This window comes from Erithacus rubecula (genome assembly GCF_903797595.1).
Source record: "Erithacus rubecula genome assembly, chromosome: 6".
Lineage (NCBI taxonomy): Eukaryota > Metazoa > Chordata > Aves > Passeriformes > Muscicapidae > Erithacus > Erithacus rubecula.
This window is the reverse complement of record NC_136688.1, coordinates 48,618,240-48,639,814: the sequence shown is the minus strand read 5'-3', so window position 1 is coordinate 48,639,814 and position 21,575 is coordinate 48,618,240. Positions and strand designations below refer to the sequence as shown.

The 21,575-nt window shown below is 37.9% G+C and overlaps 1 protein-coding gene across 1 annotated transcript in view; it reads left to right on the top strand.

Moving 5' to 3' along the window:
- Positions 1-8,992, top strand: part of SETD3 (SET domain containing 3, actin N3(tau)-histidine methyltransferase) — a 60,233-nt gene extending 51,241 nt beyond the window's left edge. The window contains exons 9-13 of the mRNA XM_079308197.1: positions 349-423; positions 3,076-3,242; positions 3,883-3,968; positions 5,707-5,867; positions 6,473-8,992. Of these exons, the coding sequence (XP_079164323.1) occupies positions 349-423; positions 3,076-3,242; positions 3,883-3,968; positions 5,707-5,867; positions 6,473-6,916 (933 nt within the window). The 3' untranslated portion in view covers positions 6,917-8,992. The remainder of the gene's footprint in view (positions 1-348; positions 424-3,075; positions 3,243-3,882; positions 3,969-5,706; positions 5,868-6,472) is intronic.
- Positions 8,993-21,575: the final 12,583 nt, after the last annotated feature.

Below are 21,575 nucleotides of genomic sequence, written 5' to 3'. Positions count from 1 at the left end.
TCCCTTGGGCCTCATGGGAGTGACTGAAAGCTCCAGAACTTTATAACAAGCTGCTGGCTTTAGCATGGTACTTTGCCTGTGCTCTGTGGAGGGTACTTTCCTCAGAGCCTTCTGTTCACTTCAGGTAGGTTATTTCTTCCATTAGATTTCTTTAATGCAGAGATTTTTTTAAAAAGTGATTGCTCAGGAATCATGAGGCAATCACTATCAGCTATATTCTGTTGTGCTGAGAAAGAAAAGTGTGCAATTCCTATTGTTAATATTTATTTCCAATAGGAAAATTTATCAGTGGTGGGAGAGAGAAATATTAAATGCTAAAGATGCTTTTGTCACTGTTTTCCTGAATAGATCACTACAGGCTACAATCTGGAAGATGACCGGTGTGAATGTGTAGCCCTTCAAGATTTCAAGGCTGGAGAACAGGTAGTGTGAAGAGTTGTCTACATTATTTTTGTTTAATTAAGTTCTGTGGACACTTGGTGACTCCCTAGAAAATTTTACTAATGCAGTGGTGTGGATTAAACTCTGCTACATTTGAATTTTATTATGCTGAGCTAATTTTGAGTGAAAATACTACCAAACAAAATTTTCCAGACTATTTTCTATCAGTTGGTAGACCCCAACTGTGGGAGAGTTTTATTCCTCATATTTTATAGAACTAGTTGAAATCTTTTCACTCTTGGGTGAGTGAACATATGCAGCCACTAAGTTTGGCATTCTGGAAGAGCTTAGTAGAAGGCCATATCCCAAGGACCAAAGAAAAATATTTTTTAGATTTGTCTGTAAGAGTGTATTGCAGAGTCTTTTTTAACAATGGTGGTTTTTGACTTATTTTTCTTGTTAGTCTTAATTCATTTAAAAGATGAAATACAGTGCAGTTGCCAGTCATTTTATCCCATGCTGCTGTTATTGCAATGCTTAGTGGAAATGAGAAAGGACCTAAAAACACATTCCATCCCTTTCACACAAGCATGTATGCATTTAACTCTTCATCCTGAGACAGCAGGAGAGTCTTGCAAAGATGCATGGAACAGTTCAGAATTCAGTGTTTTGATCAGAGCTGCTCAAAACCAAACCTGAGTCTCCAAACTGAGTGATGCATTGAAGACAGTGGTTCCAGGAGTGTAGGAATCCCCTGTGCTGTGTCAGCAGCCAGCCTAAACCCTCAACTGGAGCACCACTCCTTTTCTGACTACTGTGCAGTCAGCATGGCCAGACAAAGCCTTTGTCTATGAAACATCCTGAAATGCTTTGTAACTCAGCCTCTGAGTTATTACTTTTACTGTATTATTTTGCCAATTTTACAATTTATAATATTTTGATTTAAAGTTTGCTTATGTATTGGTATCTTTTTTATAACAAGGAAGTGTTTTGAATTTTTTCTTTTTTGAATGCATCTTTCCAGAAGTGTATTTATCCTCATTGCTATACTGGGGTTTACAGTGATTGTATAGTTTTGTTCTCAGAATTTGTTATGGTAGTCAAATATTTTTTGATTTTTCCAATTGTGGTGTGATGAGTTAAAAGGGGTCCACAGTTTTTCCAGAAGTGATCCAATTTATAATTTTCCACAGCTGGCAATGGATGTGTCATGTAGTTGTTCTGGCTGCTCTCTCCATTTCAATTATAGAGGGTTCCTATATTTCAATTTTATTTTAGTAGTTTCACTTTGTCTGCTATTTATCAGAATTTCTGTGCAAACTTTAACTGTTAGTGACATCTTTAAAGCTCTAATTATATAATGCTTCAGTCCTTTAATATACCATGCATATGTTATTTCTTACACTTTCAGCAGGAAGAGTGTATGATCCATGCTTTTACTACTAAAAAATGTTAGGCAGCAGAAGTCCACAGAGTCTATCAAACACTGGCCTGAAATAAAGCAATACTCACTCTGTTTAATTGGGTTTTTATAAAACACTCTTGGAGTGTAAGAGCATACTGTGTAATCTATGCGTGATATATAACTTTTAGTTTAATATGAGATGTATCACAGTAGTTTTAAAACTTGAGAAGGTGAGCAACTCTCTCCTTACCCACTGCCTTACTGTACCTAGGCAGGTCATGTGCTCATCATAGGAGCATGTTACAATATAATGTTTGCTATAATTCACTATCATGCTTAAACATTTAGTGCTTAGGGTAAATAGTTCTAATAGAGAATTGAAAACAGAGAAAGTAAATGGCATCACTGCTGTTACTGAGCCCTTTAGAGAGCACTGTGTCTTTCTCTGTCAGCTAGAGAGGAATGGAAGATTGCAGGCTTCCAAAGCACTGCTGTACCCTGAGGTTCTGAAGGGAATTCTGTAACTGCTGGAACTTTTTCTTCTGATTGACAATTTTGTTATCAAACGCAAATGGGAAAATATCCTCTTGATGTGGGAGAATACAATTGCTACTCTGACCTCTAGTCCCATGAATTTCATACTGCCTAGCCCTGAGTTAAATACATTCTGCAGGTTATATTTAGAAACATCTTTTAAAATGTGAATTAAAGTAGCTATATCCTTTATAGAAAAGAGTTCAGAGTAAAACAAAAATAAATACTGGCAGAACACGGTTCAGATCTCTCTATGATGTACTGTGGTATATCCATATCTTAAGATAACATTTACATGAAAGCAAAGTTGATCTATCAGCAGTATAGTTTTGAGTGGACATTTGGTTGGGGAAAATGATTCTGGAATCACTATTTCTTTTAATGGGCTTTCCTCTTCTCTGATTTTTTTTTTTAGCTTTTAATAAGCCTTTGAAAGCTTATTTCCATATGCTGGTATTTTATGACAGTGTGAGAAACCAGAACATTTTTATTTTAAAATACAGAATAAGAATTTCTTCTTGCCTTTCAAAGTCTCTGTTACATGGATATGTTTACATCTACCTCTACAGTGTAATTGCCACATTATGTACAGCATTTGAGTCAACACCAGAAAACAAAGCATGTTCATATAACTAAATACACCTTGTACTCAGAATAGTAACTCTTCTAGAAAATAACTTTCAAGTTATGTCAGTTTTGTGAGCTGATCTTAAGCTTTTTTTCCTGTCCCTTCACTTCTCTTTTCATCCTTCTAGATTTACATTTTTTATGGCACTCGGTCAAACGCTGAATTTGTGATCCACAGTGGTTTTTTCTTTGATAATAATTCACATGACAGAGTGAAAATAAAGCTTGGCGTGAGTAAAAGTGACAGGCTGTATGCTATGAAGGCAGAGGTCTTAGCTCGTGCTGGTATCCCAACGTAAGTAAAACACAATGCCATGGGTTTTTAAAAACATTTCCAAAGTATACAGTGTCCAGTAGAGCATAATATGAAGCTCTTCTGTGATAATTTTCTTAGGTGTAATATTTCTTCTGTTTGTATAACAAATTACAGTTATTGTAATAATATTTACAGACGTTCTCTGAACGATATTATCATTTAATTTGAACCATATATAAGGAAAAAAAGCCTTTGCTCTTATAACCATTTGAACAAAAACAGAGCAAGGATTAATTTGAAGCAATCTGTGGTTTTACTTTCTTTCCTATCCCTTGCAGCCATACTACAATGCTCAATGTGTGAATCACAGCATTTTCCTTTAGTCATTTCAGTCCAGAGGGACTATTAGGAGCAATAGACGTGAAGCATTATGTTTCATTAATTTATTATGAAAGGTGTATCAAGTAATTTTAAGTGTAAAACTGTAGAGATAATCATTCTTTTCAGATACAGAGTATGGAAAGTTTTCAGTTTGAGCTAATACTACCTAATTTTTTAAAGTTACTTTTGTAGCAGTACATTTGTTGTATACTTTATGCTCTTCTATGTTGAAATAAGTTCAAAGATATAACATTTGGACTTGTATTTACTGTTGTTGTTTGATTGTTTCTTTTATTAGCTCAAGTGTTTTTGCCTTGCATTCCACTGAGCCTGCAATCTCTGCCCAGCTTTTGGCTTTCCTTCGAGTGTTTTGTATGAGTGAAGGTAGGATATTTTATTAACCTAACCTAACCCAACCTAATTTATGTTTGTCTTGTTTTGGGGATTTTTGATTGGCTTTTTTTTTTGTCAATGTAGGAATGTGATAGACATTTATATAAAACATTAAGATAGAAGATCAGAAAAGTTGAGGAGTTTGAGATTCAAAAGGAATCCATAAGCTACTGAGAACCCCCAATCTTTGGCCATGTCATCTAAGGGAATATTTCAATAACTCTGAAAGCATGAGTGATACAATTTTTTATTTCTTTTAATCCCCCAGACTCTTGTGAATGAGTGAACTTTGGAGTTTTATCTCTAGTTTTTAGGTTTCAAAATAGTTTGCAGAACAAGATCATGCAAGACTTAGGGGTTTACATGCTTAAAATCACAGCATTTTAGCAATCACCCCTGGAATCATCTAAGTATGAAATTGGAGTTTTCTGTACAGTAGATGAAATATAGAAGACGCATTTTGGAGTTCAATATTTTAGTAATTTGTAATCAAAATAGTATTTTGGTAATTGGTAACCTAAAACAAATTTCTGTATTTGCAGACTGTCTTTCTAGTGTTTCTCTTCTATTACTTTTATTTGTGGGGCAAAATATATGTACGTTTATTAAATATTCACCTTATTTGTGCATGTGAAACTTCTCATTAAATACTCATAATAGCTGCTTGCTGGCTAGATGCAGTTTTGAAGGTTATGGATGTGACAGTTTGTCATGAATGTGAGAGAACTCCCTGGCAGTTAGGAGTACTGTGCAAATGATTTGGAAGAAGTTGAGTTTTTGCATGTGGTCTATTTGCTTTTTTTAATAAGAACAATGGAACTTAATGTCATGCCTTCACTTCCTCATTTCATCCATCTATTAGAACTTACTAAGAAATTGGAATATACCAGAACAATTCAGTTGGAAGGGACCTACAACATCTATCTATTCCAATTGCCTGATATTTCTGGGAAGTAAATTCAAGGGAAGAAAATTTTAGGATGACAATGGAGTGAATTTTTGGCTTGGAGAGGAAAATACAGCTAATGAATGCTTTAATTGCATTTTTCTGGTGTATGATTTGGCTCAGTTTATTTATATGTCTTAAATAATGTTTAAGATAACTGTTTATTGAGAAACTACACGTAAGCTCCTGGATGTATCAAGTTTGTGATAACTGCTTTGCAGTAGTCAAATTTATTGATTAAAAGTTAATGAAATTTGTGTAGTGTCAAGGAGCTGATTAAATATTTTTTTGCTCTTGAATTTTGATGGATGTCTTTTCTGACCACCTGCAGGTGGTTTCTGCTACTGAAAAAGATTACCAAGACAGTAGGAAAAAGAATTCCATTGCTATTTGCACACTCTCTGGCCTGTTCATTTCATTCTCTAAAAGTTCGTTGAACTCTTTACAGAATTTGCTCCCTTTCATTTATGAATGATTTTACAAAGCATTCTGTTTCACTGATGCAGATTTACACTGTGTATGAGAGGTTGTGATGTCTAAAGTGTCTTTATTTCCAAGTGGAGAGAAGGCCCATTTTCTGTTGACCTCAAGACTTCCAGTTGTCTCCTTGAGGCAAATCCTAGAAAAAAGCAACATATCCGATAATTCTTATTTGAGGAAAGGGTTATTTTTTGTTAGCTGCTCAAAGATGCACGATTGAAAATAAATCTTTCTGCAGTTTGTCAACTGACAAAGTGAATGATGAGATTGTTTTTTAACAGATTGGTTTTATACTTATTGCAGAAGAGCTGAAGGAGCACTTGATAGGTGAACATGCGATTGGCAAAATCTTCACTCTGGGCAACTCTGACTTTCCTGTTAGCTGGGACAATGAAGTTAAGCTTTGGACATTCCTGGAAGCCAGAGCATCCCTTCTTTTGAAAACCTATAAAACAACTGTGGAGGTAAAATTATCATTATGTGCAATTTAAATGTCTGAATTCTTCTGTGAGTTGTGATTGTAGGAAAAGATATTTTTTTCCTCCATCTTGTCTTTGCAAAATTCAATCTGAATGTTAGTACATAATTCATTCTGTACTTTTTAAGTGCAGAAACAGTTTTGCATTATCTAAGGAAAATCAAATAAGATTGCAAAACAGAAAATTTTGTTAATGTAATTTTGTTAATGTATTTTTCCTTTGATTTTCCAAATGCTTTTTTCTCTGCAAATAAAATGGGGAATCAGTTTCAACTTGTTGTTTATTAGTTGCATTCTCCAGACTGCAAAGAAATGTGGTTCTATTGCAAATGTATAAGTGAACCTACATGCTGCATGTATTTGTGAAGTAACCTGACTTTACTTGTAGACTGATTCATGTGCAGAAATTTTGGGCTTTTTTTATGATTTCATGACAAATGTCACTGGGGCTCCTTGCAGACCCCCCTCATGTCCATTTGGCTCTGCCTGGAGAGCCTGGTGTCACTTCCTGCTCAGAGAGAGAGATGAGGTGAGGGGCTGTTCTATTGTGGTTGGGTGTTAGTAACAGATTTGCTGTTTCTGTTCTACCAGGTTGATAAGTCCTTCCTGGAGACTCATGAGCTCACTCCACATGCGATAATGGCCATCAAACTGCGCTTGGGTGAAAAAGAGATCCTAGAGAAGGCAGTGAAGAGTGCAGCTGCCAGCAGAGAGTATTACACCAAACAAATGGCAGATGGAGCTCCACTTCCCAAGTATGACAAGGGCCATATTGCCTTGTTGGAGAACACTGTGGCAGACTCTAGACTCCCTATTGTCTTGAGAAACCTAGAAGATGTGGAAGAGCAGGGGGACTTAAAGATTGATGAAGCTATTGATGCTGAAGTCACAGAGAATGGGTTTGTAAATGGTGAAAACTCTTTATTTAATGGGACCAAATCAGAAAGTGAAAATCTTAGTAAAGAGAAAAGCAACAGAGGGACTGAAGATGCCAAAGAATCTTCTTCAGAAAGTACTGATGAGGTTAAAGAATAGTCCTAAAATTTTACTTTCTTGTGAAATTAAACTAGCTGAAGTTTATCAACAGTGCATTTATGTTGGTGTGTTTCTTTGTTAACATTTCTCTTTCTGCAGAGAAAAATGGTTTTGCTGCTTTATATAAAAATGAATTTTTAAGTTATTTAAACGATTTAGCATCCCTTTTCAATTAAGATTGCCATCTTGCTTTCAGGCAAAAACTGCGGAAAGAGGTGCCTTTGGAAGATTTTGCAGCCCTTTGTTGAACCAAATGTATTTTCTTCCTGGGGAAGAATTAAGCTCTTCTATCTGCTGTGTGTTTGTTGTTCTGTCACTCTGACTACCGAAATTAAAAGCTTGCTCTGCCTCCTGCCAAGAAAAGCAGAAGGCAGGACTGACTCGGTATTCAGCATGAAGGTAGGGGAGCAGTACAGCAGAAAACTGAATGAGAGGATCAGAAACTTGGGAGACTGGAGGAAAACCTGTTTAAAATCAGGTGTGCCAGTCCAGAAAAAGGTAAGGTGGCAACCTTATGATTGGTAGTTTTAAATATCAGTGAGAATCCAAATTGTATACACTTAAAGTGATCTCTGATGATTTCAGTTTACTTTGTCTTTTGTTTACTGTACAAAATATCTTTCTTCTTCAGTCAGAGTTAGGCTGCTACAACACAATGTTCATGAAGTTTTAAAGGCTGACTACTTTTTATTTCCAGACAGTAGTGTTTATTTACAAGGCTGGCAGAGCTACTGGAGATTTTGAAAGCAGATAGGCCAAGCCACAGCTTTAAACTGATCAAAGTGAGGTTACTTCCCAGCTTCTTCAGGTCTTCACAATGAGCTAGAGATTTCAAAGCTACACTTTTGACTAAATCATTATTAAAAAAAAAATAATGTTCTTGTCTGGTACTCCTTCATTTCTGTGTTGTTGAATGTAACATTGAATGTCACATGATTACCTGCTCTTACTCGATTTTGTCTTTTGGTTATTAATTGATCCTGCTTCCTCAAAGGAAATGGCAAGCAGGTTTATGTATTTTTGGCCCAAGTCCAAACCACAGCAAAGTCTGCAGTGGTTTTTGCCATTTAGATTGTATCTTCATCTGATGCACATTTCTTGGGATACCTCCACAACTTAAGCAGGTCTACTGTCACCAGCAGTTTTGGTCACTGTCACAGTATGTGTTTGAACTTTAGGTGGAAACAATACAATCCTAGCACTGTGCAATATCAGAACAAGGGTAATTCCATGGCTTGACTTTGAAATTGCCAGGGTATTAGGAGGAGAGGAGGGCAGGATATTTTTATTTTGTGGATCAATTCAGAGAAGTATAAAGTGGTTTAATTCTGTTTTCAATATTAAAGACTTTGTCTTTTACTTTTATATCCTTAAGTTCATGATAATGGATAGAATGGAAAGCTTGGACAGTTGTTTAAAACTCAATAGAGGTTGCAAACTGCTCATCTAAGATCAGTTGCAGTAAAATGTCTTTTGGCACATTCATAGTTTTATTAGACTTTGCTTCTTTTATACTGCAATCTGGAAAATGTGTTTTTGCATCAATCTTTGGTGCAATATGCATTTAAGTAGTGACTTTCTTTCAGGTTGTCATAGAAGTTCTGGTGTTCAGCTAATATCAGTGTGTGGAAAATAGAAAAAATAGTTTTTTAAAAAATATTTCACTAAGAATGGCATGTTGCCATTGCACCTTGGATATTGCTTCATCACTAACAAGATGCTGGACCAGTATTTTTGTAACTATATGCTGCCTTTGGTAGAATGTTATGGAATTGTTGTCTTGACAATTTAAATGTCATACAAGAGTCATTACATTTTGGTTTTTATTAGGACCAATACTCCATTTCTGTTTCTGCCACTTACATTGCACAACATTGTACTAGATACTATGATGCAATTCTAAAACTAGCCTTCCCTGAAAATTATAACTGTAATTCAGAATTTAAATGCTTTGATTCAATCTGATACACTGTATTTTGTTTCAGTATTTGCTAATATCTATGGCTTAGCAAAGCCTGTGGTCACCACAGGACAGAATGTGTGGGTTTTCTTGAATAAAATATAGTTCTACCATGTCTTCACTAGTGAGTGTATTATACAAACAAAACCTCTACCTGTTACTGACTGCTATATCTTTTGGGGTCTGTGGGGAGAGGAGTATCTGCCCAGGTGTACAGATAAAAAGACAAAAAGCTGGGGGAAAAAAGCAAAAAGGATTCTAGTAAAAAAAAAGGGAAAGTATTCTACTGAGTGCATGGTCAAATTCTTACTCTTCATCTGTTAGTGTTATTTAGAAAAATATGTTACACACAATAAAAATAGTGAGTAATCTAATTTTGTAATTTGCATTTTTCCTCTATGCATGTAATGGTTCCTTCAGAAGCACTAACCTAAAACTTAAGCTTTTGAAAACTGAGGTGAAAACAAAAAAAATTGGCACTGATGAGCCCTTATTACCATCTGTCATGAAAACAGACCTTTCAAAGCATTTTAAAGTTAACTTTCTTCATAATGTTTGGTTAAGAGGCTGTTCACACTAATCCCAGGCTAAATGCCAAATCTTGCTTCTGTTTAGCTATCTAAAGTATTCCTGTAAGAAAGACATCACTTGCATTTCTCGGACTGTTCTCCAAAAGCAAAACAGGGGAAAAAAAGCCTTTTGAATTTTACATGAACCTACCTACTGATGAATCATTTCCCTAACAACCTGCAACTAGTTTGGGTCTGTGCCACGAGGTGATGTCCATATTTCTCTCTTGATAGAGTCAAATTTACAAAATTGAGCAGCAACTATGAGCCTGAAAAATGTTTTTAAAATGTAAATGCAACTGCAGCTTAAGTGCTGTCATGAGTGAAGGAGAAATGAGAGCCTTCTGGCTTGGGAGGTGGGATGGTTTTTGTTCTTGGCTAGAATAAATATTCTTTGCCTCAGACGTGGTTATAAGGTGGTATGTACAGAAAATCTGTGCAACCCAACAGTAGCTGCCTTCTTGAGGCTGATTTGCCTTAGGGAGGAATGATCATCATGGAGCCATGAAACTGGCATGATTCAAAGGTAGTCTGGAAGATTTAGGCTGTAAAATCTCTAGTTCACACGTTTAAAACCAGTATGTAGTATCTACTGCTGCCCCTTCTCTCTCCCTCATTTTATAGAAAGGCATGTGAAATAATTATGAAGCATCATTTGAAGTATTTCAGTCAGACAAAAGAAAGGTGCTCCCAAAATCTGCTCTTCTTTTCTGATTTTATGGACTGAAACTCAGTCCAGGTATTTCTTGTACTCTGTTCCAAACAGTAGTTTTCAGTAAAAACATTGCTCTACCAAATTCATCTGATGAAGCAATACCCATTCCTTTTCCTCTAGAAGATTTTTAACTGATCCTTGAAGTCAGATAGGACCACATGATTTTCATGTAATTACCATCTATATTTAATAGTTTCTATCGAGTTTCCTTCTTTGCCTGCACTGCATGCTGTGCAAAGTACAGCACATAAATTGGTGACTCACGGTTAGAAGAGCTTTCTTAGCATTTCGCAGGTTCCACATCTATTTCCTAACAAATGCCACAAGTTTGGAAACCATGTGGAGGATTTTTCAGTTAAAATTAAAAAGCCCTAACTCTCAGTCCATAATTAGGGAAAAAGAAAACCAGAAGTAGTCCTGGTTTCTGTACCTGGTTTAATTTTTTAATCATGGAAGATTAAGCTAGATAGGGAAGAAAACTGAGGAGTTGTCCTTTCCTAAGTGGAAAACAAGAGCTGGACAAGTCAACAACAACTAGTTTATCTGGGAGGCAGGGGTTGCTGTTCTGAAGTTCAGGAATTATTTCAGTAAGTGTTCGAAATCATCTCCAATTAGTTCTGTAATTACTGTGAAATTTCAGTTAGGCAAGGGCTTGGCTATCCCTATGAACAGGTGAACACACATGGATCACAAACTGTTGTTGAACTGGCAGTGAAGGGCAGATAGTGGCAGTAAGTGGCTGCAGCCCTGTCAGTGCAGTGCTGGGGCAACCTCAGGAGTCTGGGCTGGAGCTGCTGTTGTCCATTAACTGCTCCTCTGCCATTTTGGCACAAAGGCTCAGTACTGGGGCTAAGGAAAGGTTTTGCAAATTCAGCATGGAAGGACAAAGCCACAGAGAGCAGCATGGAAATAGAGGCCTGCATCCTTGTGATTTTTGGGGTTTTTTTTTGTTTATCACTATTTTATTATTTAAAGTTGATCAAACACAGAAGAAGCTTCTGAACCTGAATCTTCTGTCTTCCCACTCTGAAGAAACCTGACAGTCATTTTCCAATTAAATCTAGTTCAGACCTGGCAAAGTAGTTGATGCTGGCTGCCACATCTTATACCTTTGAGCACCTTGAATTGGAGTGGAAGACATCTGTAGCCCTTTAAGGCTTAACTTTGATTCTTCAGAAAGGTGCTTAAAATCTTCATGAGTCTAGGAAATAGAATCTTGCATGTGACTAATGTTGGTTTCACAACTGAGTCACCATTACTTAAGCACAGATTCAAACACCATCAGAACTAGATAATTGAATTTAAACAGTGATATTTAAATTTACTGTTTAAAAAAAAAAAAGGGCTAACTTACTAACCCTGAATGCACAAATTTATTGTCCTTTTAATAGGATTAAAATAGGGGCAAAAAGCAAGTTTCCCTGTGCCATCCCATGCATGGCAAACACCAAGAGTAGCTTCATTCTAGCTTGCAGCCTTGTTTCATTTACACATGTTACTGATCAGTACCCTCTTGCTTTGTGTTCAGCTGGAGCAACCTGCCTGTTCCCTAGATGCATTTCTATCCTTGGAGAAGTGTGGGCTGTCCTCCTGGCCAATTCATCACTGTTTGGCATGGCTCTGTGGAAGTCAGTGGATTTCACATTGTATTGCTACCTTGGACCCATGCAAATTATTTCTTCCTTTTAGCTTTCTTTTTGCAAGTGCTGTTTGATTTAAATATGCTGCAGTTTGTTGTCCTATTCACAGAAGTTGCCTGTTCCTGCTATGTAAGGCTGAAATTTGGAAACTGTGTAGGTGTCCTGCATCCAGCAACTACTTTATGATATGGGTTTAAGGGAAATTCCATTCCCTTTGCTTTATTCCACCCTGGTTCACTGCTTTCAGTAATGTTAATACCTCAGCCAAGGCTCCTAATTTCAGCACTGGTAAGTGGGCTTGTATACAGATTTGTGGTCCAAAGGTAATGAATAATGTGCTTTAAAACTGAATCTCCATGCTGAAACAGGCATGCACAAACAGCCTTCTATGAACTGCAAAGGAATTTTTAGATTGCCTTGAATATCTGTAAGTCCCACTGCCTTGCAGCAATTAATTCAAGTGATTGGATGCTAGGAATGGTTTATTATAATTGCACACAGGTAGTAATTTATTAGGGTGGCTGTTTCTTTTGGCATATGTCAAGAAGGTCAGAGTTTAGGCTTTTTTGGACATTAACCTAGTCTTCTGAAACTCTGAAGTTCCACTTTTTGGTCATTAATTTTGTACATGCTGAGATTGTGACAATTAACCCACTTAATAAAGGTCAAGTTTCAATTTTTTCCAATTTCTGGAACACTTAACTTTATTCCTTCTTGAAAATGGGCAGATACAGAATGATAAATAGTTATTAAATGAGAACGAAGATGTAGTTCTGCTGTCAAGATACTATTGAATGGTTAGTAACAAAAGGACCAGAACTGCCATGGATTTGAAATAAAAGGAATAGCATAGATCAAATTACAAGTAAATTAAATAGAAAAGTGTACATCACAGTGAGCTGGTTAAAGTGATTTCTACATACATCCCTGTTAACTTACTCTGCCTAAGCTTCTAAATTATGCAAATCCATAATTTGTCCCTTTAATTTTTTTTTAACATACACATGTGATTTTTCCTGCAGCTGTAATTCAACATCAAACCACAGCTAAAAGGCATAAACAAGCAAAGTGAGTAAGGAAATCGTGCTGGTGTTTTCAGGTGACCAAAACCCTAGTTATACCACATTTCTCATTTAATGATTTAATGAGCCACAAGATTAGGTAAAAATAAACCCTTGGTTCTGTATAGTGGCATCAGTTCCTAAAGGCTACATTGGCAGGTTGCATCTCTTAAGTTATCACTTAAAAATTACTTCTAAAAAGTATCTATCAAAAAGCATTTTTATTAATTTTAGATTGTATCATCCATTGAAGAAATGTCTGCAGACAAATCAGTAGTCATCTGCTGTGTTAATAAAATCTTTGTACCTTTAGTAGTATGTCAGTACTGAGTGATGTTTGAAAACCTATTTTTGATATTCAGTTTTTAAGTTTTTAGGTATTAACTAAAACAGGGAGTCCTCCTGGAATATTACAGGAGCAGTTTATAGGTGGTGCTGAACACTTTAATGCAGGAATGACACACAAATCTTTCTAGTGATAAGAATCTGTGGAATGAAAATAATAGTGTTTCCTGTATATTTTTTTAATTAAGAAGTAAGAAATGGTAGGATCATTTTTACAGATTCTCAGTCCTGTGCTGCTGAACAGGCTTACTTCAAGTACAGGGATACAAACTGTCCAGCACTATTAACATGTGCACCAATGTAATTGCACAACATTCATTTTCAAATATCATCACTCAGGATTAGATGAAATTATTTCCCCCTGGAAAAGGAGTGTGGCTTTTGAATTTAAAATGCAGCACAGTTTGGTACAATGTGGCTTATTTTTCACAGGAGAGGTCTAGCCTTAAAAACTCTTGCCCTGTCCCCAGAGATTTTTATGCAGACACACACACTCTTGAGGTACTCCCTGCCCTTTCTCCCTTTGAGAGGAGTTATTAACCTGTGCTAATGCTGTCTAAATGCTCTCTAACTGGTAGCAAATACTTGTGGGACAGATGATTTAGAGCCACTTGATTCAAAACATTCTCAGCTAAAGCTAAGTAATCATTTCAAGTGATCAAATATCGTCTGCTGTGAGAAGCAGATAGACAGCACAATGATAGTTATCGAGCTTATGCTCAGCAAAGCATATTAATCTTTTCTTTGGATTTTACTTTTGGGACTAGTAATATCCTCTGACAGGACAATTCAGCTATCTTCAGCTGAGTTTCCAAAAGCAGCAGTATTTTTTTCTCAGCAAAATTATGTTCAACAGGTAGAATTTCAGCCTAAAATGATGTGTAGTCTTGAGGTGGACTTCATGCCTTTGCAGCAGGAGAAATTAGCTAGTATTTTCTTTCTCTTTATTAAGAAAACTATTTTTGTCATCCATATTGGGCAAATGTATAAAAATAGACAAGTTTTGTATCTTGGCAGGATTAAATGAGAAGTATGTATGTCTTTTTTTTCATATCCTTGAATATCAAAGCAAGACAAGCCTATTTAGGAAGTAGAATTTTATTGCTTAACATATATTTGCATCCCGCAGTGAAGACATTCACTTTCATGGCACGTTTTCTCCCAATGGTTTCTAAATGCCTTGCAGCACTCACAAAGCTGAATTTTTGCAGTATTTTTTTCTGAGATGAAGAAGCATTATTAAGTTTTCTGTCATGAAGAAGGGGCTGCAATAGGGTGGCAGAGCCTGAATCTGTAGTTCTGGTCACAAGAACAGGTTACATTTTGAAGTTCATCAGAAATAGCTTTGTGAGCAAACTACAAGATTGTTTCTAGAAAGAGGAAAAGAGATATGCCTGGTACTTGTTTAGAACAAATGTTTACTAAAAATAAACAATCTGTCTTTAGCAATAGAAGATCATTAAGCGCTGGAATTTTTTTCCCTAGCTATGGATTGAGGGAAGAAAGCATTGCTGTGACAGCAGTGCCAAGCCTTCCCCAAGGACAGACTGGAATCTACAGGTGAAATTTTACCTGTTCTGATCTGGCATCTTCCCTGACCTTGGTCAGTGGTGGCAAATGCAAATGAAGTGTTAACTTGGAAAACACTGAGAAACATCCCATTTCCAAGAAGATACAGACAATGAAGTCAAGGTGAAGTCTCTAAATGAGAGAGCCTCTAAAGACTCTTTAAGGTAATGGGTAGTTGTGATACAGATGCATAAAGTAAGAAAAGGTGTTTAGGGAAAGGCATGACTGGTTGACTTACAAAATGTTCTCTTAGGGATGTGTTAGTCTAAACTGCACAAATCTGCAGAAAAAGGTGAGATTTAGCATGTCTTCCTCATGTAAAAACTGAAAACATTTGATCTATCAAAACATCCTATTTTGATGTTTCAAGACTGATTTGTTAAAGAAAAAAACCCTGAGAGGTGACATGATCTCTGCATTTCCCTGCATGTTGTTCAAGCATTTTGTATGCTACTTACATGTCAAGTGTTAAGAATTTGTTGGTCATTTTCAAATCTAGCAAAATTATGGAAAGCTCAGACATTGCTGAGTCCCATTAAAATCACCAGCCAGGTATAGTGCCTTGCTTTAGGGACAGACCTGCTTCATTAGCTCATATGTTGCTAGCAGAAAATTCATGTGGAGACAGCCCTAAACACAGTTCATGGTCAGTCATGAGAGTCAGAAGAAATCTATTTCTTGTTCATAAAAGCAACTTAAAATTTAAACCTTGCTTTAATGACCTTTTAAATGTACAAGCTTGTATAATTCTATGACTTCAACCCTTTTTTTCGAAATCTTGAAGTCAAAGATTTGAAGAGTTCAGTATCTTAATAGCTTTTTGTCCTCTGGTGCAAGTGGTCAAGAATACATTCTGCTGCAAAATGAAGAGCAAACTTGAAGCTGAATTGTAAAGTTGTTGTTTGGTCCAGGTGCAGTCCCATTCATCCTCCTTTTCATAGGAGAGCCAAGGAGAGTCTGAAAGGCAGAGAGCCTCAGACTGACCCAACAATACACAGGTGGCCACTGACACTTCATGCTGTGGTAAACAAAATAATAAAAATATTATAAATATTATAAAAATAAATAATAATTCCACTCAGGAAGAGCCTGAAAAGGCTAAGCACTGGTCTTAATGTTTCAGTTTTCTGTTAAAGGAAATAGGCAAAATTAAGATGACAATTAGCACTCATTCGATGATTACAAGCAGATTTGGATTGAGGGGGGAAGGTAGAAACTTATTCCATGGGCAAATAATTATGTGGTTGTCTAAGGAGCAAGGTTTTTGCATTGCTTTTGATGCCTTTTCCATGCATGACAGAATGAAAGTTCAGTGGTCTGGGCTGGATTTCCTACATTCCTCAAAAGACCAGTCAGACCAAGTCTTTGATAACAGATTCATCAGTTTGGCAATATGGAGCTTGAGGAAATGTGCATAATTTTCCCTCCTATTTTGTTTTATTTGACAACCTTTTTTTTTTGAAGATCAGAGCATACTTACAATTTTTATAGAACTCCTAAATCATTAGGCTTACCACATATGCTTATAAATGGGTTTTGTAGTCTGTTCAGTTTTTTCATAGGCTGGGTTTATGTCAGGTAAACTGGAATAAATGCAGGTTCCTTACTCCCACCTGATTATTAACTTGCTGGCAAACTGAGTTAATTCTCTATGACTTGAAGTAGCCACTAAATAAGATCCTCTTACTTTTCAGCTTTTGGACCTTTCTGGTCTAGTTTCAAGTCAAATGCAGCATGTAAGTGATATATCAGCCTTGGTAAATGTTGATATGGCTGTCCATTATCTTCAGTCTTCTTGGGCTCCTAGAGAGTACAGCTGCTTTGGTCAGCTGGAATTTGGCTATAGGATCTCACCAGTTAAAAAAATTTAAGGAGGATGTGCCTAGAACAGGTGCCACCAAGAGGTTTGAAAGTTTGCTATGAAATAATACGGGCAGAATAATAGTAATGAGTCATTTAAAACCTCAAACATAGTAAAAAGTGTGTCAGTTTTCCTGGTTTATATGTCTGTTGGTTTTTTTAAACATCTTTCGTATTTGCAAGATCTCTAAAGACACCCGTGCCCTTTCTGGTAACAGGATAAATATGGTACTTACTGGAATGAGATCTCATTTTGTTCCATTTCAAACCAAATAAGTGTGCTTTAGAGATCATGGAAGTCTGTAAAGGGATTTGCCTCCAAAGCTAACAAGCCAGTCATGGAACAAAGGGAGAATAGCCCTAGTTTGAAGTCAGCAGTTACCAAAAGGCAGTGTGTTGGCACTCTTAGTGTCAGTTTTCCCCTTTTTAAACATTCTGCAGTATTCTGGAGGAAGTGCCTCATGCTGTGGTGCAGATCTCTAGCTTTGCTCATCCCTTTTCTCATCTAATTGTCATTAGAGGGAATGGACAGAATGGTCTTTGCTGCTTCATTCTCCATAGCTGTATACGAACATTTTCAAATGTACTGTGTGTGTATGGTCATAGGGATCACAGGAGAGCATTATTTCATTAGTAAATTAAAGAACTGCAGAAGGATTTTGTATTAGTGAAGTATCAGGCCAGAACCTTGGACTTGGACTCCAGATTATCCACTGAGCCCACAGCAGGGAGCAGCTGACCAATTGTGCCTCCAGAATTCTCTGCCTAACTTGAGACATGACTGAGCCAAGCTCATGGGGTATGTGCATCCCCAATTTCACCACAGTCACCCTTTGTTAAAAAAAAAAAAAAAAAAAAAAAAGGACCTGGCCATTTCCTGTGCTTTCTGAGGGATCTGGGGAAAAAACCCAAAAAACCCAAAACCAACAAAAAACCCCTAAACTAGAAACCTCACCAAGACATAACACCCTAATTCGCAAACTGTTTTGTTGTGTTTCTGCCTGACTCTCATCAGGCACTGGCTGGTGCTACTTTCAGAGCACTATTTCTTAATTCTCTCTTCTTCACTTCATACTTATCTCACTTTAGAGAGTGTGAAATTTTTCAGTTCATTATGTTCTGAACTGTTATTTAATTGAAGCCCCTAATGTTCAGTCAGTACACACTGCACACAGTCATTTAAAATATTCCAGCAGTGCACATTTTTTATAAGTGCTTCAATTGGAAGTGATCAAGGTTTGAGACTTCCAGCCTATAAAGGCTTCTGCTGTGGAAATGTGAAGTGCTACTCTCAATAATTTCAAACTGCTTCCTAAGCAGGCCTTCTGTTCTGACTCTCTTAAACTGCAGCATAATTTCTCAGCATGGTTTATGCCCAGAACCTTCATTTAATGGCTTACACAGAAAGGAGCAAGTTGCAGGATTTGATGGAGCCCACTGTCTGTGGAGCATGGTGGGAAGCCCTGCTCTCTGAACAGAGAGGCTGGGTGGGAGATTTTTGTTCCACTCACCCCATCTTGTCCAGAACTGCTGGAACAGAGTGACTGCCCCCACTGCCCTTTTTTCTGCATGCTGTGTGCCATGCTTGCAGCTTTGTCCTCAGCTCCATGGGACCTGGTATGACTGAAGTGTGAGCACAAAGACATCTCTAAATGGATTTTTTCCAGTGACATGCTCTGAAAGTCCTGTGTTATAAGGTGGAGAGCACCTAGAAGAAATGAGGATGAGCCATGGCATCGAGGAGGGTAGATGACAGTGCCACTGCCCTGGAGTGAAGCTGTGGTGCAGGGAAGGTGCTGCCCAAGGAGGAGGTGCAGCCATGCAGCTCACTAAAGTTTTCTCTGCCTGTATTTTGGACATGGCTGCTATCTGTGACAGCACAGACTGCAAGCTTGCTTTTCTTCCCTTTTCCACAACCTTTGTGTAGATGACAAAAGGCACTGTGCTGGGGATGGCTGATCTTCCTGAGCCTGATCTGTGCAGCAAAGGAAAGGCTCTGCTTGTAAGGGAGAGAGTGGAGCTCACCACTTTACTTCTCCTGCTGCTCAGAGCAAATGATACACAGGAATCACCAGCTGTCTGCTGTGGTGGGACAGGCTAGTGGCAGCTGTAAATGAAGAGTCTCCACCACTCTTCATTGTTCAAATTTAAAGCTGAAGAGGAGCCAGAGATTGAATTTTATTGAAAATGCTTGGTAATCTCTAGTAATGACCTAGTCTAACTAAAGAACAAGCACTTGTTAAAGGTCATTTTCCAAGTGCTGTCATCCTCTACTCTAATTAATATCAGCCATGTATGATGTTGGCAGTGGCTTCAAATATTTTAGCATGAGAAGACTGGACTTCCAGTGACATTTTTAATGAAAAAATGTAAATTATCTCTCATGAATGCTGTAATCAAGGTATTCATTAGCTAACCCTGGACTGCAGAGGAACACCTACAGAAATAAGCTGTGAATCTTGGATAATGCTGTAGGAGTGAGAAGTCTTCCAGACATAACCCAGTAAGCTGCTATCAGCTAGGGACATGTCTAAAGAGGCATGGTTCAGGTAGCCAAAAAGACCATGAAAAAGACAAATGAAGCACAAGAAGGCAAGGTCTACACTACTCATGCTTAGTGAAAATATAGAACAAGTGGCTCAGGAATGTGATGATTTGGGAAACTGTTTCCTTGAAGATCCTTATCCCTATCCTTTAAAAAGATTGAGGGAAGCCCTGAAGGATGAGCAGACACTATTATATCCTTTCCACAGTCACTAGCATTAACCACACCAACTCCAGGTGTGTTCCTTGAGGCAGGAAGGGTTCACTAGAACACTGACCCTGAATCCAGTTACCTGGCTATGTCCATAATGTGCCCTTGTCCAAGACAAAGGCATCCAGTGTTGATACAAAGACAGGGGGAAATGGTGATTCTGTTGCTATTCTTGGCAGCTGGTTTCAATATTTGATGACTCTCATTTTCAAAAACAAAATTTTCCTATTGCTTCAGGTCCTAGTGGTAGATTTTGTACTGCTTTGTTTTGCTAGATGCAAAAACTCTCTCTCTATTCCCTGGAAATTTCCCTCTGTGAATATACTTGTATGGAATAGTCAAGTTTACCTCCCAGGCTTCTTCTTTTGATGAGAGAGACACTGAAGGCCTCTTACTTTAAGTTTCCTCCAGCCTGAAAATGTTTTTAGGATCTCCCCTTTGTGTTCCTCTGATTTTTCAGTACTCCTTGAATATTCCTCCACTGGAATATATATAGTTGCTCATAACACCAAAGCTGTTTATGGTGGTACTTCTCCTTTTGATTGCCATTTTGCCTGGTCAAATATCAAAGTCCTTCAGTGGTCCTCTTTGTCTTAATACTCCTTGGTCTTCCCATTGAGTTCCATGCTTATCATTTCAATCACTGCTCTTGATGATACAGTTTCAATAGCTCACAGGTGGAGTCTGTATTCTGGTTTCTAGACATCTGGCTTTGAATTCAAGTGCATTAAAAAGTTCTCGGGTTTCACGATCCCATTTAATAAGTATTTTTTACAAGAATGTAAGAACTTCTTGATGATAATGTCTGCAATTGTTATGTCTTCTTAAATTATTTTTTAGATGAATTTTCTTATTTTTATAAGTCCAGTGTTGGTGTTTTTTTTTAAATCTCCTTGAGTTCATGTGCTGCATGCCATGATGGTACAAGAAATTCTATAGTCAAGTTTAATGTCTCCTGGAATATTTTTACTTGCATAGATAAAAATAGGGACATGTTCTCCAGTACATTTTCTTGGAACAGAGATTGCTAAACTCCACACTTTTCACATTTAGTCATAATTTCAGAAAAACAACAGAACATAATTTCTTGTAAAGTTTGTGAAGTTCAGCTCCAAATTCAGTTTTCCTGATTGTGGGTTGAATCAAAAGCTTGTCTCTCCAGGTACTTTCTCTTTTTACAGTACAGGACAAGGACTGCACAGAATGGGTCTTTTTGGCACTTGTTAAATGTCTTCATGCTCAGGAGATAGTTTTTACAGCCATTCAGTAAGGAAAAACAGGGATCATCTGCACTAGGCAATTCTTGAGGTAGGCACCTCCTGGGAAAGATCTGAAAGAAATGTCTCTGCTCAGGCAGTGCCAGGCCAGAGATGCTGGCAAACTGTGTCAGAGCTGTAGAGTTTCTTACCAGGGTCTGTGCAAACCTTCACAATCATAGAATCATGGAATGGTCTGGGTTGTGAGGGACTTTGAAGATCATCTTGTTCCAGCCAGCTGCCATGGGCAGGGACACCTTCCACTGGACCAGGCTGCAGAAAGCCCCATCCAGCCTGGCCTGGAGCACTTCCAGGGATGGGGCACCCACAGCTTCTCTGGGCAACCTGTAGCAGCACCTCACCACCCTCACAGGAAAGAATTTCTTCCTAATATCTGTTCTAAACATCCTCTTTTTCAGTCTGAAGCCATTCCCCTTTGTCCTTGTAAACAGTCCCTCTAATGGTGCCTTGTACCCTTCAGGTACTGAGAGGCCTCAATAAGGTTTCCCTGGAGCTTTCTCTGCTCCACCTTAAACATCTCAATTCTCTCATTCTTTCCTCATCAAGGAGGGACTCCATCCCTCTAATCATCTCTGTGGGTCTCCTCTGAATTCACTCTAACAGGTCCACATCCCTCCTGTGCTGTGGCCCCAGAGCAGGATGCAGCATTCCAGGAGCAGAGCCAAGGAGAGTCACCCCCCTCCTGCTGCTGCTCATGCTGCTTTTGTGCAGCCCTGGGTGTGGTTGTGTCTGTGGGCCCGGTATTGAAGTTCACTTGCAGAAAAGACCAGGGCCTTGAGGGACCTGAAGTCATGCAAGAAAGAGGAGGATGTGACCTGAGTGATGCTGCCAAATGACACACATGAGGAGCAGAGCTGCAGCCTGCCACCTCTCTCCATCCTGAGCCAAGATTTTCATGTCCTCTGTAG